We start from the raw sequence: 19,032 nt of genomic DNA on the forward strand, positions 1-19,032 counted from the left end.
CTTTTCCAGCCATTCTGTTGTGAATCTGTGGAATTCCCTGCCCAGTGAAGCAGTTGAGGTTATCTTGTTGGATGAAATCAAACGTAGATATATGGATTATTGAACAGTACTGGAATTATGGGTTGTTGAGAATCGGCGGGTAAGTGCAACTGAATCCACGGAAAGATCAGCCCATGGTCTCATTGAATGGTGGTGCAGCCTTGATGGGCCGGATGGCCCACGCCTGCTCGTCGTTCTTGTGTTCTCATACAGGTGTGAAATATGTAGAACACTAATTGTACTGACTCTCACCTCATTCCACGTTGAATGGTGTGTCCTCTGCAATGTTGCAAGAGAAATTTCACGTGAGCCAGTAAATGCTGCAAAAGTAGTTCAAAAGGACATACGTCTTCAAAACCAGACAGAATTATTCCATAGTTACATCTGTCTGAAATTGCGATGAACAGTCTTTCAGTAGATTTAGTTTGTACCAGTTCTCCCATCAGTTAGAGAGTTCACAATGATGCCACTGATCTGATATGTATTTGTTATTTTCCAAAAATCTCCAGTGAGTAAGGATCTTCAAACTTCTGATGATTGGGCCAGCGTGCAAGACATTGTTTTAGATTTGTCCTGTTCATTTTCTGTGACGAATTACATTAAAAAAATAACGATTTAACATTGAATTGTAGGGATATTGCACACGCATGATAAAGAGGTGAACGGTCAGTCAAGTCGGTGAATGCAGTTTATGAGAGATGTTGTACAGCAGGGATTGAACAAATCCATAGTGAGCGACCATCTATTAACACATGAACAGATGACCCATGATGTCTGAAAGTCGACATGATATTATTCTGAGATTGAAAACAAGCAATTCGAGGTTTATAGAATTTATAAAAATTGTATGGGAAAGTTTTCACAAGAAGCTAAAAATCATCAAACTGTACCACACAATGCGTGAAATTTTAACCTAACTAAAATTGAAAATATATTTCGATGCCTCTATCAGCTTGGGAGAGGGGGAAAATATATTATAGTAAAATCAATGACAGGGCAAACTCAGTTGAGTCATAGAGTCATAGAGATGCACAGCATGAAAACAGGCCCTTCGGTCCAACCTGTCCATGCCGACCAGATATCCAAACCCAATCTAGTCCCATCTGCCAGCACCGGGCTCATATCTCTCCAAACCTTTCGTATTCATGTACCCATCCAAATGTCTCTTAAATGTTGCAGATGTGCCAGCCTCCGCCACTTGCTCTGGCAGCACATTCCATACATGTACCACTCTCTGTGTGAAAAAGTTGCCCTTGGGTCTCTTTTATATCTTCACCCACTCACCATAAACCTATGCCCTCTAGTTCTGGACTCCCCGACCCCAGGGAAAAGACTTTGCATGTTTATTCTCTCCATGTCCCTCATAATTTTGTAAACGTCTATAAAGTCACCTGGAGCATCCGACGCTCCAGGGAAAACAGCCCCAGTCTGTTTAGCCTCTCCCTGTAGCTCAGACCCTCCAACCCTGGCAACATCCTTGTAAATCTTTTCTGAACCCTTTCAAGTTTCACAACATCTTTACGATAGAAAGGAGACCAGAATTGCACGCAATATTTCAACAGTGGCCTAACCAATGTCCTGTACAGCCGCAACATGACCTCCCAATTCCTGTACCAATACCTTGACCAGTAAAGGAAAGCAAACCAAACGCATTCTTCACTATCCTATCTATCTGCGACTCCACTTTCAAGGACCTATCAACCTGCACTCCAAGTTCTCTTTGTTCAACAGCACTCCCTCGGACCTTACCATTAAGTGTATAAGTCCTGCGGAGATTTGCTTTCCCAAAATGCAGCATCTCGCTTTTATCTGAATTAAACTCCATCTGCCACTTCTCAGCCCATTTGCCCATCTGGTCAAGAGTCTGTTGTAAGCTGAGGTAACCCTCTTCGCTGTCCATGACACCTCCCATTTTAGTATCATCTGCAAACTTACTGACTGTACCTCTTATGCTCGCATCCAAATCGTTTATGTAAATGACAAAAAAAGTAGAGGACCCAACACCGATCCTTGTGGCACTCCACTGGTCACAGGCCTCCAGTCTGAAAAACAACCCTCCAACACCACCCTCTATCTTCTACCTTTGAATCAGATCTGTATCCAAATGGCTAGTTCTCCCTGTATTCCGTGAGATCTAACCTTGCTAAAACAGTCTCCCATAGAGAACCTTGTCGAACGCCTTACTGAAGTCCATACAGATGACATCGACCGCTCTGCCGTCATCAGTCTTCTTTGTTACTTCTTCAAAAAACTCAATCAAGTTTGTGAGACATGATATCCCACGCATAAAGCCATGTTGACTATTCCTAATCAGTCCTTGCCTTTCCAAATACATGTACATCCTGCCCCTCAGGATTCCCTCCAACAACTTGCCCACCACTGCCTCAGGCTCACTGGTCTATAGTTCCCTGGCGTGCCCTTACCACCCTTCTTAAACAGTGGCACCACGTTCGCCAACCAGTAAACACTTACAAAAAGTTTAAAGCGGGTTCATCACCATCCTGTCCCCAGTGCAGTTGAACGTGGGTTAAAAATACTGAGAGTGATACTTTGTTGGCAATGACGATAGACATTGAAACACATTAAGCAGTGTGTTCAAAGAGGTAGCATCGGCCCCTTGGACAGAATGACCTTCTTCCTCTGTTGTGACCGTAGAATGGTTTGTAGACCGTTACATATTGATCTTCTTTTTTCAATCCATCGTAAAACTTCCTGTTCCAGATTTAGGGAAATGGATAATTCCTGCTGGATATTGTTGATGAGTGAATCTCGTAATGCTGTCGCCATGTAGATAGGGAACATAATAAAGCCGTATATTAAAGATGGTAAACACTGAAAAAAATAAATACACTTTCGGGGCTTGGTTGCTGACTAAGCACTGTTAGCCATTGTTTATTTCAGTATTGCTGATCGACTCAAATTTCTAAAATGCTGAAAGCTTTGGACGGGGGTGCCTTGCTTTGGTAACTGGGGAGTATTGTCGCTCTTTACAGGGATCATCACAATGTTGAGGAAGATAGCAATGGCGTGACCAGCAGACCAGTCAGAGAGTTGGCAGCGTGTCTCTCTGTGTGGAAACAATTTGGTCAAATTTAGAAGAAAACAGACAATATTTGATAATTGCAGTAATTATATTTCCTGCTTTTATCACCATTGCATGTAATGAGGATTTGAACTTTCCAGATATCTATAGAGTCGCAGTACGGACATCGGGCCTTTGTCCCAAACTGGTCCAGGCTGATCAAATGTTAATCCACAAATGTCAAATCCATTTCTCTTCACTGGACTCATATCGTTCTCAACTATCCCTATCCATGTAGTTGTCCGAATATCTTTTAAGTGTTGTTACTGTACCCGCCTAAATCACTTCCGCTCGCAGCTTATTCCAGATGCTTACCACCCTCTGTGTAAAATATGGTTATTTGGCAAACTAATGATAATTATTGCCCGCATTTGTCTAACTTATTTCTACGTGCTAAATTGAATTTTTATCCCTCTATTTCAGGCAGACTTGCTGACACTCAGGCCGATAGTAAAGGTAACTGCATGCTCCTTTTATATGGAGTCGATTTTCTATATTCTGATGATTCTGTTCAAGCACAAAGTTGTGTTAAGAATCTCCTTGCCTTAAAATTCATGTTGGACAGCTGTCTGTTCATAACTAATGGGGTTGCATGACTTCTGAAGGTCTCTCATTTCAGGATTGCTGTGGAGCAGAGTGTTAAGGATCAGTTCCTACGCACATTGCCATTCTCAGATAGAGACAACTCATGGGGATACTGTGAAAATTCAGTTACACACACAGTGCTGCTTTCAGCAATGTATATAAACCATTTCACTCACTATTGAGCTGTGACATTGTGCTCACATGATCATACATCCCACAATATTTCGGGCTGTGACAGGCGGAAGTACTGTTTCACTTTCAGATGTTCGCACGGAGGATCAGTTGTGTTTTTCTCGCCATTTATTGCGCCCATATGTGATGAATGAGTAATAAAAAATCTCCTCATCTTGGCCAGTTTCGAGGAATTGTTTCTGTGGAAACATTTTTCTGACCCTCGCTCTCTGTGAGTGAGCATCACTTCTAAAATGGCATTTCACCCTCCACAATACGTATTGTGAGTTACATTGCGATAGCATGCATTTTTTTTGCCATGCCATCACTCCCATTGGAGCTTTCACAATTCCGCAGTATTCACTTTGGTTACCATTTCGGTATTTTACAGAGACGGTGAGGCTGAGACTTGAGAATGGGGGCAGTCCTTGCGCTGGCCGAGTGGAGATTCACTACAGGGGACAGTGGGGGACAGTCGATCATGATCTTTGGGACCTGCCGGATGCCGCAGTTGTGTGTCGGGAGCTGGACTGCGGGACCGCGGTCTCTGCCCCGGGCGGGGCTCACTTTGGACGAGGATCCGGACCCATTGTGACCTGGAATGTTCAGTGCAGCGGGACCGAGCGCGCTCTGAAGGAGTGTCGATCAGCGAGTTGGGATCACCGCTACTGGTCACACAGCAATGATGCTGGTGTCATCTGTTCAGGTAAAAATCTATTACCATTTCTTTGGAGCTTTATCACAAGCCGGAGCTGCCTGAAACCAGAAAGGGATATAATAACAGAGCGAAAACTATCCAAATATTATTAACATGATAATTAAAAAACGCCCAATTCATTCGGTTTCATAATATAATGCGTGAATATTTGAAGCGAATGGGAGAGGTGAATTCCTGTTACCGTTTCCAATCCGGGAAAGGGGCACGACAGGTGTCCATTGTAATGCCACTTGAAGACACATTGAGAGAAGTGCGCTGCAGGAATGATCACATTTACAACCCAATGCATACTGAGATGAGACATTGTGTTGGCTGGCAGAATCACTTTCTGTCACTTATCCTCAGGTTGAAAGTTGCTTTCTGTCTGAACAGCTGAGGGTCGGGGTTATGGCTGAACATGAATGAGATCGACAGGGCAGCAAACTGATTGTAGGAACAATTTATTTCCAAAAATGCCAGACCTGTAATTAATCATATAAATGTTTATCGGAAAATAATCTAATTCACTGTTTCTATAAATTTCTATATTCTGTGCTTTTTTAAAATATCTCAGATCACAGACCTCCGAGATTGGTACCTCAAAATTCCCAATGCTTTGGCAGACTGGAGGTTCAGTTCGGTGACACCTGGAAAACAATGTGTGGGCTGGAATGGGATTTGAAAACCGCCAATGTGGCCTGTGCACAGCCTCATTGTGGAGTCGCAGTGTCTGTTTCAAGCTCGATGCATTCTGGAGGCAGTGCTGTTCTCACGGCTACTGAGGTGTTTAAATGTACGGGCAATGAGACTCAGCTGGGGAAGTGCCCTCGGTATTCAACCACGCACCAGGATTGCACTGGACACAACATCGTCACTCTGATATGTTCAGGTGAGTACAAGCTAACCTAAAGAAAAAGACACATTTCCGCTTATTGTGTGTAAGAGTAATGTCGCTGGCATTCCTGACATTGCTTTGACCGTGACAAATCACAACTAATCCTCAAGATTCTCATGTTCCCTGGCACAAGAGTGATGAGGTAAAATATACACGAAATTATTGAAAATTTAACCATTTTAAAACGTTTGCGTTTGTATTGGGAAAGACATTTCTTCAACTGTCCACAGTCAATACACTTTAGTGTCGACGTTGACTAAACGTCGCTCATGGAGGATAATATGAATCGTTGGTCGATACAGATACATTGACGTGAACCTCAGACAATTAAAATTATGACAAGACAATTGTTTATTTTCTGAATCTCCCTGACCCGATTATATTTTATAACAATACTAACAGACTGTATGACATCATTGAAGATCACTCTTGACAACAACTTTTTCAGCAAGAAGTTCCAGCTCACAAACACTCGTTGGCTGATAGATATTATCATGGTAATTAATTCACCGTTCTGTCCCTTCCTTGCGACCCTTCTCAATCTCAGAACTTTCACGTTGCTGTAAATTTATCTTGCCTTCGTAACACGTTGTATTTTGCATGGTATGCACTTTGTCAACTGTCTGATTCACTACATTCCAATATGTAATATTGTGCACCTTTTGTCCGAAATCGTAACATTATTGCCTGTTACTCTTTCGATGATCAATTGGCAGGTCCCGTAATTTCTTTCGTTTGCTGCTTTGTTCATCAAGTAATATTCTCGTATACCTCTATCAGTTCCAGCTTCATCGCTTCAATATGATCCATAACCTGTACAATACACATTAGTCGAAAATAGAAGCCTGTTCGCGTATCTCTTCGAGTATGCATCTCCTCAAGAGCCAGGACACACTTTGTCAATTATGTGTTCCACATAATCATAAACAATGTTTTCCTATCTTCCCAAACGCAAAGGAATTATTTCTCTCTTTCTGTCCTAAATTCTTCTATTCTTAAATTTCAGTTTAAGTTGCATTGCTGACTACTCTACCAAGTATTCTGTCAACTTGATGTATCTCAACTTTTGAAGCTCCAGCACTTCTGTCAAAGTGCACTTATTCACAACATGAAGAGGGAAAAGGTGAAAACATCTAAATGCACGTTGTATGTCATTTTCCAGGCTGCCAAAATATACTGCCTCAAACTTCTTTGCTTAAAGTTTCATCTGTCACTTACTTATCTGTTCTGCTCTCTTTGCATGCTCTACTGAAGTTGGGAGATGTCATGAATAATGGTTTGAAAACATTGATGCATGGTACCAGGGGCTAATTTTGAAGTGTTACTCTGCATCTCAATGCAAATTCGGGGAAGTCCATGTCACATTCTACCAAACGGTACACTTTCACAGGTTATAATTGATTTCATTACTGTACGTTCGATGGGAGAATAAAGGTTAATATTATTGAAACTGCATATTGCAGCCAGCATCTGATGCACTGGTCATGATTTGGTCACCTGGACGCTCAACATCTTACTGCAGAAAAAAACTTTTAACATTATAATTATCTCAATTGCCTCAAACTTGTAAACTCATTTGTTGCCCATGTTTCAGAAATTGCTTTCAAAAATAATTATTTAATACATTCGCCTCGTTAGCTGCACTGCATTGTAACACCGTGATGGAATCGGTTACCTCAGTGGGTTGAATGGCTGGTCTTTGATATAAGGTAATGCCATCAGCGTTGGTTCATAACCCCCACAATCTGAAGTTGCCATGATGGTCCTCACCTTCTGAGCTCAACCCTCGGCTGATGAATAGTGACCATCAGGTTAAATCACCATCAACCACATCTCTCTAACAAGAATGCAACCACCTATTCATCAGTAAATTGGGTTAAGCATGACTGCATGATTGCAAAAGTCAATCTAACCTGCACGAGCAATCGGGACCAAAAGTACACTGCTGTTATCAAACTATGGACTGCATCAAGTCAACCTTTACACCCTCGTTTCATAGGTTTTCCAGGACTGAGGTAAATGATCATAATCACTATCTTGGGAATACCCTTTAAATGTGAATAGTGGAAAGAGTTTCATGAAATAATCGTAATTATTTTAAAGACATTGTAACTGTCATGTGTTGTATTGGGCAATGGAGGATGAGATTCGATTTATTTTCTCTTTTGAATTTTGAACAAGTGCGTGGATATTTGCAAACGTTTGTTTCTTTATTTGATCCAAAACAGGAAACAATGGGCCCCGATTGGTTGGTGGGGAGAACAGGTGCTCTGGGCGAGTGGAGGTCCTGCATGGAGAGCAGTGGGGAACGCTGTGCGGTGTTTACTTTGACTTACAAGACGCCAATGTGGTCTGTGAACACCTTTTTTGCGGGACTGTAAAGTCGATCCCGAGAGATGCTCGATTTGGGAGGGGAGCCCGACCAGTGTGGAAGGAAAACTATGAATGCCATGGAAACGAGCGACGATTGTGGAACTGTCCAGTTTCACATGGGGAAAGCTTCAACTGTTCACATGGAAATATGGCCAATGTCATCTGCTCGGGTGTGTCCTTTACAGCAATTGTTCTTTCGCTAAACAGTGTTTCTGTGTACTTAAAGTTTGTAATTATTTTATTTATACCTGAATTGAATGTCATTGTTGAGCCGATGGCCTGTAGGCCTTTTCTGATTAATCTGAGTTCAACTGGTGCACTAGTTCACTTCAGGAAGTCATTACCTTTCAACTATATGGTTAATAATCCGCAGTCGTATGTCAGTCAGTAAAGGTTAGACCGGCAGATGTCCTTCCATAAGGAAAAGTATTAGCCAGATGAGTTGTTAGGAGAATTGATGATCGTTTGACTGTTAGATTTGGAATATTTCACGAACATTTGAACGATTATTATTCTGATACTTAGTCATTCAGGGAACGGAGATGTGACTGGTGAGGCCAGGATTTGTGCTGATGCCTGATTTCATTTTAACTAAGTTGGTTTTACAGGCCTTTAGTTATGATTTTGTGACTCTTTTATGAGCCTGAAGACCTTGTCGGGCAGATCAAATGTGGAAACCAGATTTGATTTCCTGACAAACATTAGGAGCTGCATGAGTTGTGTTTTCAATATTTCTTCATAGTTTCCCTGTTCACGAGCTGAAACTGGGCTCCAATTCCAGAGCATAAATTTTCCAACATTCCTCCAGAGAATGCATAAAGCATCTGAATTACTCGTGTCAACATTTTTACGACATGACATTATGCCCTCAACTCCTGGCAGGGAGTATCAGAATCTGCACAAATGGCGCCGCAGAAATCAGATGTATTCATACCTTCTAATAAAAGATTTTGATGTATCCATAGCGTGGAGACAATTTTCAAAAGAAAATGGAGAATATTGGCAGTTACGTTAGTGAGTGACAGCATCACGTTTTAAAATTTATGTGCTATCCCAAATTTTCATAAGTGTTTTGAATGTCATAATTCTCAAACAGACTTGTTCCTCAATTTCCATTATCTTCTTGACCGTTGTCTCAGTCATGTTGCGGGTCATTTGCTCAGTGCAACATGCTCTGCCGTCAACCATGAGAGTAGTGGCAACATATAAATGGTCAAACATACGAGTAGCATCTGCAGACTGACAGTCGGCCTGAATGGATGAGGTCGCTAGCTAAAGACGAGACTTTATTTTCAACGAATGCCAGAATAGCAGCACTTTTATTTCCACGCCCCTCTCAATTTTTTTTCAGAAGAAATGTAATGACATGATGAAAGTATTTGAAAAAGTAAATGGACAAAATATCTTTATGATTGCAAATCATACATTTTCCTGTGATTGTCAGTTCTCGAATATCTGTGTTCATTTCAATCGCTGTTCTCAGTAACTCTTATTTTACAGATGAAAATTGGGCGCTAAGACTAGTGAATGGAGAAAGCCGCTGTGATGGCCGAGTTGAAGTTTACTCTCATGGAAGCTGGGGCGGAGTGCATGACACCGTGTGGGATCAGAATGATGCCAACGTTGTCTGCAGACAGCTGGGATGCGGTTATGCCTTAGAAATATATAATTCTTCAAAGTACGGGGAGAGTGATGGTGATGCGTGGGTACATGTTGTCCAATGTCATGGACATGAATCACAGCTCCAGGAGTGCAGGATCTCCAACACATTGAATTCGTCTGACATCGAAGGCAGTAGCGTAGGGGTCCTCTGTTCAGGTAAGTAGACTCTTCACATTTAAACCGGCTCAGATATATCAAGACAAATATTCATCTGCTGAGTAAATTGAGAATGTACACCACTTGCTTGTCAGTGCCACTGAAACCATTTATTCATCTCTGGGATGAAAGCAGATCTGAGGTGGGCGGCGGTTGCAGATGGATGAATATGAGAAATTGACACCATTTTGTTGTGAGATACAAGCATTACGTGGCAGGTCAGGTGAATTGGCTATGCTAAATTGCACAGAGTGTTATTTGCATTAGTCAGAGGGAAATGGGTTTGGGTGCGTTAAACGTCGGAGGGTCGGTGTGGACTGGTTGGTTCAAAGGGTCACTTTCCACAATGTAGGGAATCTAATCTAATCTAATCTTAAGGGGCGGCAGGCTGGGACAGTGGATAGCACTGCTGCCTCACAGCGCCAGAAACCCGGGTTCAATTCCCGCCTCAGGAAACTGTCTGAGTGGAGTTTGCACATTCTCCCCGTTTCTGCGTGAGTTTCCTCCGGGTGCTCCGGTTTCCTCTCACAGTCCAAAGATATGCAGTATAGGTGAATTAGCCATGGTAAATTGCCTGTAGTGTTAGGTGAAGGGGTAAATGTAGGGGAATGAGTGTGGGTGGGTTGCTCTTCAGAGGGTCGGTGTGGACTTGTTGGGCCGAAGGGCCTGTTTCCACACTCTAAGAAATCTAATCTAATCAGGAATCTAAGTACAGTTTCTTAACCCAAAAGTACAGTTGACACACGTGCACAAATTATACTTTTAATGGTAAGGTCCTGGGGATTGTTGCCAAACAATGAGACCTCGGTGTGCAGACTCTAAGTGCATTGAAAATGGAGGCATGGAGAGACAGTGCAGTGAAGAAGGTGATTGGTCCTCTTACATTCATTGATCCGTGCCACTGAATACAAGAGTTCGAAAGTCATGCTGTGGCTGTACATTGGTTGGCCACTTTTGGACTTATGTGTATCATTCTGGCCACCCTTTTAGAAGAACAATGTTGGGAAACTTGAAAGAATTCAGAAAAGATTTGCAGTGATGTTAGCAGAGTTGGAAGGATTGACTTTTTGGGAGAAGATAAACAGACTGGGGCGTTTTTCCCTGGATGGTCAGAGGCTGAAGGGAGACCTGACAGAAGTTTATTATATCAGGAGGGGCATGCATAAGGTGAATAGACAAGGCATTGTCCCCAGGATAGTGAAATCCGAATCTGGAGGGCAGAGGTTAAAAGTAAGGCGAAAAGATTTCTAATGGAACTGAGGGACAATGTTTGTCACAAAAGAGGTTTTACGTATGAAATATCTTGACAGTGAGGTGTTGGAGGATAGTACAGTTACAACATTTAAAAGGCATCTGGATTTGTGAATAAATAGGAAGGGTTTAGAAATATGTGTGTGGAATGTTGTCAAATAGGAGTGGATTAATTTAGAATACGTGATTGACATGGAGGAGTTGGACTGAAGGGTTTGTTTCTGTGCTGGACATCTCTAGGACTCCATTACTTGAAATGACCGCATTTCTTTCAATTAGTAGAGCTTTTTATCTTCTCTGAGAAACTTTTGATCTTGTGCAGCATTGCAGAGACTGAAAGCGCAGTTTGAATTTTGTAGATAATGCACGAGAGATGGATTCCATACAAAACAAATGTCTTGAGATGTTTCACATGCGAAGTCGCCGCACTGGAATTATATAATATTTTGGGAGTCGTTGTGCGTTATGTATCTCGGGATGGTGATGAGACCCTGAAGGAACGCTTTCATGCTCATTGAAATGTCTAGGCAATGGCTTCTTGGTGAATGTGTGTAAAGTACTCATCTCGAATTACAACCGGGGACATTGCAACAACATTGGAATGCTGTGCGGTAGATATAAGCAACTGTGTGACTTGTGATCAATCAGAAAAGCAGTTTGCAAGCAGTGAGCTCAGGGAAGGTCTCCTCTCGTGTCAGGTCCAGCGCACAAGTTGTCAAAAATTCCATTGTGCAGAATAAATTACAAACAGCTGTTATGCTGTTGACGTGATGGAAGCTTCACTTTTCCTCTATAAAGATCATAAAATGGTTCGTTAGAAGCTGAAGACAGTGTTTTAAGGGCGAACAAGTTTATTCTCAAACTGCAAGAAGCATGATTTAGACCAGAGCAGAAAACTGTGTGCAGTTAAGGAATCCATATCAGAGGATGGATTTGACAGTAATGGAGACAATGCAGGGGGCAACGTCTGAGAGATTTTCTTGAGATGAACAACATTTAGCTATGAAGACAACTTGGCCAGATTTGGATTCATTTCCTTTGAACAGAGTCGACTGAGTATGGGCAGGATTGAGGTGGATAATAAGCAATAAGGAATCTTTCCCCTATGTTATGCAATTGCTTACCTTGCGGCATAGAGTTCCGGTGATGGACAGAAGGTTCAGAGGGACCTGAGGATATTCTTTTTCATCCACTTGGGGCGTGGGAGTAGTCTGGAACTCACTGCCTGTAAATGTGGTAGAGGCAGAAACGTTAGGGAAATCTAAGATATATTTAGATGTGCACTTGTGATGCGAAGGAGTTAAGGACGAACCCAAGTGCTGGGAAATGAGATTAAAATATTTAGAAGCTTGTTTTTGACAGAAACAAAATTGGTAGGCCGAAGGTTCTTTCTCTGTGCTGAAGACTTCTTAAATCCGTGATTCTGTGAATTAGTTCTGGACCTTTGTATCTAAGTACACGTGATAATATCCTGAAATGACTTTTCGTCCCCTTTCAGTATTTACACTTCTACAACTACTCAAAGTGCTATTGCTGTCATGCTAATATATATGTTGTCTTTCAGTTATATTCTCGTAAGGTATAGTATTCTCATGTGCGCTGATGAATGAAAGCTGAGACGGTATTTATATTGGACAAACGTACAGTTATGTGCACTATAAAATAGGTTGAGCATGAGACAAAGTAACACGTGGACAGACATAAATGGAGTGACAGGAAGAGAAAGCACAAATGCAACTGATGGCAAAATATTTCACGGAATGTTCAATATAGAAAGGAAAACTTAACCTGGCAGTACCAGGTGCAATAAGATATTTTGAAACATTTATGTGCTGTCCATTCTTGCTAAAAGGTTACACTTGATCGATTAATTTTGCAAGAAATTATGTTTCAGCACAATAAGTATTTCTCATGAGAACATTTAAAACGCTATTTCCTGTATCTATACACTATGTTGCCCTGAGTGATGAAGGGAATGTGTATTAAATGTGTAATTTTTTCACAGATCACTTTCAATTAAGGCTGTCAGATGGTGGAAGCCCTTGTGCTGGTCGAGTGGAGATTTACTACAATGGAATATGGGGCTCAGTTTGTGATGATTCATGGGATGTGGTAGACGCTGAAGTCGTTTGTAAACAACTGGGTTGTGGAAAAGCACTGGATATGACACTCCCTTCGTCCTCTGGACCGGGCTCAGGCCACATTTGGTGGAAGGATGTGAAGTGTTCTGGAAACGAGTCATTTCTCTGGGAATGTCCTTCAGTACCATTGGGTCACCAAGACGACTGTTCTCATAAAGAGGATGTGAGAATTATGTGCTCGGGTGAGGGCCATTCTTCAATGCTTTTACTTTGCTCGAATGTTGTAGGTGAGACGTCATGCTGACGTATGTGCACTGAATTCGAAGGAATGTAGAGCAGCGGCAGTAATTTAAAGAAACGATCTCTGACACTTACATGTACACAAAAAGTGAAAGAACAATTCGTTTCTCTAATCTAAGTTGCTTTTCTGTCAGTTTTTTTAATCTTCTATTGATACACGTCGCGTTTGTCATGAAAAGTGTCATTTTTGATCTGTTGTCACTACTCCAAGTGGATGTCAATATTGTCCTGATTGTCATAAAGGGTTTGCTAAAAATTAATTCCAAATTTATGATCTTTCCTTTTGTAACGAGCCACCAGAAATATGAGACATGTTCGTGTGTCTATCGAACTATTTGTGGCTCGAAAATGAAGGAGTGATTTTTTTTTCTTTATGTTTCCGAGCAGACTTCACTGTATCAGACATAGCTCCTGTACAATTGTGTCAGACCTGTACTGCCTGTTTATTACTGTGCACTTGCGGTTTTCATGATTTTTCAGAACAGTAAAAATATTCCGTAATTTGCTTCCAACTGAGCAGTTTGAAACTTCCCTGGTGATACAAAATTAAAAGTGATTGCATATATATCTATATATATATATAATTGAACAGCCATGATATCAGAACCAGTTCCAGTGGATCGTCACTTCTGCAAAGTGGACAATTTACTTTTAACACAGGCTTTCTGTTTTCTGTCAGTTTCTGCTTCTCGACCATTTCGGGTTCTCAAACAGTTCGCCAGATTCTCGTCGTGCCTTGGTCAAGTCCTTCTAAACTCCATGCACGATGCACATTTGGCTCACTCCTTTTTTCATTGCAATATGTGTCATGAAGAAAACTGAACACAACGATCCGCGGATGCTGCGAATCGAAAACAAAAAGGAAAATTTCTGGAAATCTCATATGTCAAGCAGCATCCGTCGAGACAAAGAGACAACGTTTCATGTCCAGTGACGCTTCCTCAATTCAGAATCCGCGTCACTGGACCTGAAGATTTGTCTGTGCTTTCTTTCTTCACAGATTCTGTTGAGTTTCTCCAGCAATTCCCTTTGTTCATATCATGCATCCTTCTCGTTTCGGCAATCACAGGACACACCAGCGATATGGACAATCTAACAATCTGGATATATGTTATTGTTTGAACAGAACACAAGGAGCTGCGGCTGGTGAATGGAAAGCATCGCTGTGAGGGAAGAGTGGAGGTGTTCTACAATGGGACCTGGGGAACAGTGTGTTCAGACACATTGGATCCACACGTTGCCAAAGTGATTTGTAAACAGCTGCACTGTGGTGAGTTCCAGAATGTTGAATACGACGCTCAATCATTCGGAGCAGGAACGGGAACTATTTGGCTCGATGAGATGGAGTGTCTGTCTCACGAGTCGACACTGTGGCAATGTCACACAGATCCGTGGGGTCAACACGACTGTCAACACCGGGAAGATGCTGGTGTAGTTTGTTCAGGTAACATGACAAGCCTTCTCAATGTTCGGGTGTCATTTCAAGCATGAATTCCCGATAGACTGAGCATCTTTCTCCTTCCAACAGAGAGCAATGTGACAATGGAGCAGTCCCTCAGTTCAACTTACTGCCATAAACAATTAGGTGCGTCTTCTTTCTCTATGTGCGAATTCTTGGAGATTCTGCTTTGTACTGCATTCAATAATAATCGGTTCTGTACCACAGATACGCAAGACAGTGTGCACCTGCATGGAGGAAGCAGCAACTGTTCTGGCAGAGTGGAAATCATGTGCGATCAACGCTGGGGAACGTTGTGTGGCAATTCCTGGGATATAACTGATGCTAATGTTGTCTGCAGAGAGCTGGGATGTGGCTTCGCTCTATCAGCCCGAGATGAGGCCGCTCTCTCCCAGGAGAAAGATGTTATCTGGCAGAATGATGTGAAGTGTAAGGGAAGAGAATTCTCTCTGTTGGACTGTCTCTCCGCAGCTCCAGCTAAAAGCAAGTGCAACCACAAGGAAATTGCCAGTGTAAAGTGTTCTGGTAAGATTGATGCTGACTGACGTGCGCCATTAATGTTAAAAATCAGGGCAACTATTTGATTTCCTAAGTTACATTGCCCTTTATAATTATTCGTACTTTCTGTTCCACAGGATCCGAGTTGGTGACGGTCTCCCCTTCACCTCCACCTGCGGGTATTTATGACTGATACTATTATTAGTATTTGTGTTCGCGTTCGCCAGTGCCATTGTTTCCTTAATGATGATTATTTACAATTTTCCATGGCAGACCTTAACTATGCTAAACCCATTTGTACTCCCTCCTTTAAGGGCAGGAAAGCCCGTCTATTTCCATGCCTGTTGTCGTCTGTTCATCTTTGGGAGGCTTGTTAATCTGTGAGTTGGTCGCATTACTGTTGGTCATGCAGAGAAAATTGCAAATGAAAGGTCAGCATGATATCTACCGACTGAGCTAACACTGCGTCACTTTCACTGTTGCATATGTTCTCGGGGCTGTACGTTTTTATTGCACTTTTCGAGCATTTGACTGAGATGGTCACGATTGTGCGGCACGATTCTTGGCTGTTTGTTTTCTTCGAGGGACTTTGCCCAATGAAACGCTAAGTTTTAATAAACACTCAGATAAATGCATCAAATCTGTAAATAGCAGTTAAAAGAATATTTTAACTGTGTGAAGTATGCATCAAGTCGCTCAATATATTTGGAGAGAAACTGAATTAACTTATAATGTGGAGTTGCTCCAGTCATTATCATTGGGAAAGAAATATAATGACTGCACTTTCTTATCTTTCAGTTAACATATACATGACATTCCAGAGCAGGTCAATGATGGCAGCAATATGTCTCCGTTTCATTGAGTTATTTGCAGACTGCCTCTAAATATTTCTTCATTAGTTACTGTTATTTATGTTTCTTCAGTGTCTGGGTGCTGCTACCACAACCCAAGATCATTGAGAGGATTAAGGGTCCTTATAAGGGAACTTCCAGTTCGGCAACAATTGGCTTCCCTTGACTGAGCAAATGATACTTCTGTACTTTGCACAATAATTTAAAAGCGTTTGCTTTGGAACCATTTTCCACGAGTTGGCAATGACAAACAACACTAATAACAATCATTTTCTATCCTTTCACATGCTCTTAATTTTCCTTTACATATAGCCATAAAAACTATGCACTTAGTCTATCACGATCAATGTCATCAAGGTGCACCTTATTTCATTCGTCTCACGTTTTGATTTTCAACTAATTGTCATAATTATGCAATTGTTTAATGAAAGTAGTCCAATTCTAACAACATTATTATCAACCTTGTTTGTTAGCACCACGGTATGTTGAACATTAATTTGTAATCTCCTCAATGGTATCAAGTCTTTTTTAAAAATATAGGTTATTAGCATTTTCGTTTTTTCATTGCATTAAAGAGTTTCATTTTCTGCACTCAACATTTTCAATCACATGCACCATTGCGAGCTGAGAATTTTCTTGAATAGATATTTGAATCGGCAAAATTAGAACAAAATACCCAAATTTATACCAACAAGAACGTCTCGCTCTTTCTGCTTAACATACTAGGTTCGGTAACTGATGTGACATGGAAATTAATCATGGCCTGTTCACTTGTTTTTCCAATATGTTCTCCCTTCAGCGATCAGTTAACGTTGTGTGAAGATTCTAATCTACAGCATTGTGTGAACTCGTTCTTCTCTCCCCTGGTTCTTCAGATATAAACACCTTGTTTCTGCGAGTGTTCAGCTACAAATGCTGACCAGTCTATTGTTTATTCAACAGAACTTTACCTTGGTGGCAGAGGCTCACGCCTTGGTTTGTACCAAGGAATTTATGAAGAAATTGAGAATATTCCCCCTGGCAAGAGGACGGATCACAAACATGGGCCAGGTATATATTTCCTATTGTATCGTGAATCATGACTGGATAAGTATAGCTTCCATTTAATTTGCAGTCTTCCATGATCAATGACTGAATGAACATGATTATTAGTTAAAACACAGTCGTCGTGTGTGGGAAGCTATCTCATGAACTGTGTCTCTGTCCGCATTTCGTGAGATGAAGAATTTCAATATGATAATTCCCATTGGCCTACATTCCTGATAGATTATTTCTGGCATGTATTTGAAAATGCAAACAAAACTATCAATTTCACTTCTACCCTGGTTCCACCCTGACCGCTTCAGATGGCTGGACAACTAATCAATTCGGCATTGATTTTAAAATAATATAACTTTTGCAGTAAGTATGGATTACACAGCACCAAAGAGCGGAAGCAAAATTGAGGAATCAATGTATAAACAAATATGGTGAATCACAGAAGATGAGTGGTGCTGAAAGTGTGCATATGACTCTGAAACTTTTCAGGTGTTCAGATACAGTATAAATGAATGGAAAGAAAATGTCTGGTAGATGATAAATGTGAAATTATCCATTTTGGTTGGAATAAAATTATACATGACTATTATTTGAACGGACATGGCCTGAAAAGTACAGATAGCAGATTTTGGACTAAATTGAGGAGGAACATTTTCACCCACAGGATTGAGAATTTATGGACTTCCCTGCCTCATCAGATGTCTTTAGAACTGGGGTGAATAATGTTTTGAACGTTAAAATCGTGAGTAAGTCGAACTGAAGCCACGAAAAGATCAGTTATGATCTTATTGAACGGCGGAACTGGCTGCAACGGTCAGATGGAGTACTCCTGCTCTTAGATCTTATATCATATTCCTTCCCGCAGTGGGTTCACTTGACATTATTCCAGATATTTCTACAGGCACGATTAAAGAACAATACTTTCTGTTGTCACCCTACAATTAATAACATTAAACCTTCAACTACAGTCCATAAGTCTACGACATACAGGATCAGGATTAGATCATTTGGCTCATCGAGTCTATTCTGCCATTCAATAAGGGCTGATGTGGTTCTCAACCACTTTGATTTGCCTTCTCCTTGGATGTTTTTATCCCCTTATTAACCAATAACCTTTGTATTTCTGTTTTAAATACACACTGATTGGCCTCAATAGCCATCTGTGTTCCATCGATTCGCAAGCCTCTGGTTGAAGAATATTTGCCTCATTCTAAATCTTATTGGTCATGGCTTCTCTTGGAATTCGAGTTTGAAAATAACTCTCCATTTTTATTTTTAGTAATTTATGCTTCCATTGACTCACTCAATCGCATTGAATACTACACCAGCCACAACTTGACTGACAATAATCCCGGATCTGAAAATCTTGAGGTGAAATCCAACAGCATTCCAGGTGTGTATAGCATCACTTTCTGTCAATTAATTTTCGTCCTACACCCTCTATGCTGTCCAAAACTTAACGATCGCAACCCTCAGAAGGTAGTGTGATCACTGGAATGTTGGTTAAAGTGAAAATCGCTGTTTTGATACCACATGATCATGGGCATGGACTGTCCGGCTGTTTTGTTGCTCACAGAGATTATAGAGCCCATGACCTCTACTTGTAATGTGCAAAGAGACGTTCGTTCGATGTATTTGCTTTCAGGAACTGGACTCACACCCATTCCCGAAGAAGAATACGTCTCCTTAAGCTGAACACTACAAAAAGAACCAGGTTATCATTCTAATCGCATTTTTCCAGCACACCTTGGCCCACAGCCTTGTATGTCTTGACATTGCAAGTGCATCACTGAATACTTTTTTGAGCGTGTTTTGCCTCTATCACCCTTCCTGGCAGAGAGTCGAAGATTTCCTGTTTACTTCTCCCATCACTTCTCTGAAATGTATGATCCCT

At 41.3% G+C, this 19,032-nt stretch overlaps 1 protein-coding gene across 1 annotated transcript in view; it reads left to right on the plus strand.

Moving 5' to 3' along the window:
- Positions 1 to 19,032, plus strand: part of LOC148144489 (scavenger receptor cysteine-rich type 1 protein M130-like) — a 67,095-nt gene that overhangs the window by 36,059 nt on the left and 12,004 nt on the right. Inside the window, exons 13-24 of the mRNA XM_087975346.1 lie at positions 3,545 to 3,577; positions 4,269 to 4,583; positions 5,149 to 5,463; positions 7,698 to 8,012; positions 9,343 to 9,660; positions 12,917 to 13,234; positions 14,419 to 14,751; positions 14,923 to 15,276; positions 15,387 to 15,428; positions 15,564 to 15,680; positions 17,043 to 17,150; positions 18,418 to 18,531. Of these exons, the coding sequence (XP_087831472.1) occupies positions 3,545 to 3,577; positions 4,269 to 4,583; positions 5,149 to 5,463; positions 7,698 to 8,012; positions 9,343 to 9,660; positions 12,917 to 13,234; positions 14,419 to 14,751; positions 14,923 to 15,276; positions 15,387 to 15,428; positions 15,564 to 15,680; positions 17,043 to 17,150; positions 18,418 to 18,531 (2,682 nt within the window). The remainder of the gene's footprint in view (positions 1 to 3,544; positions 3,578 to 4,268; positions 4,584 to 5,148; positions 5,464 to 7,697; positions 8,013 to 9,342; positions 9,661 to 12,916; positions 13,235 to 14,418; positions 14,752 to 14,922; positions 15,277 to 15,386; positions 15,429 to 15,563; positions 15,681 to 17,042; positions 17,151 to 18,417; positions 18,532 to 19,032) is intronic.

This window comes from Chiloscyllium plagiosum, unplaced genomic scaffold, assembly GCF_037043375.1.
Source record: "Chiloscyllium plagiosum isolate Xiang-an unplaced genomic scaffold, Cpla_swu_hap1 HiC_scaffold_27, whole genome shotgun sequence".
In the NCBI taxonomy this organism is placed as follows: domain Eukaryota; kingdom Metazoa; phylum Chordata; class Chondrichthyes; order Orectolobiformes; family Hemiscylliidae; genus Chiloscyllium; species Chiloscyllium plagiosum.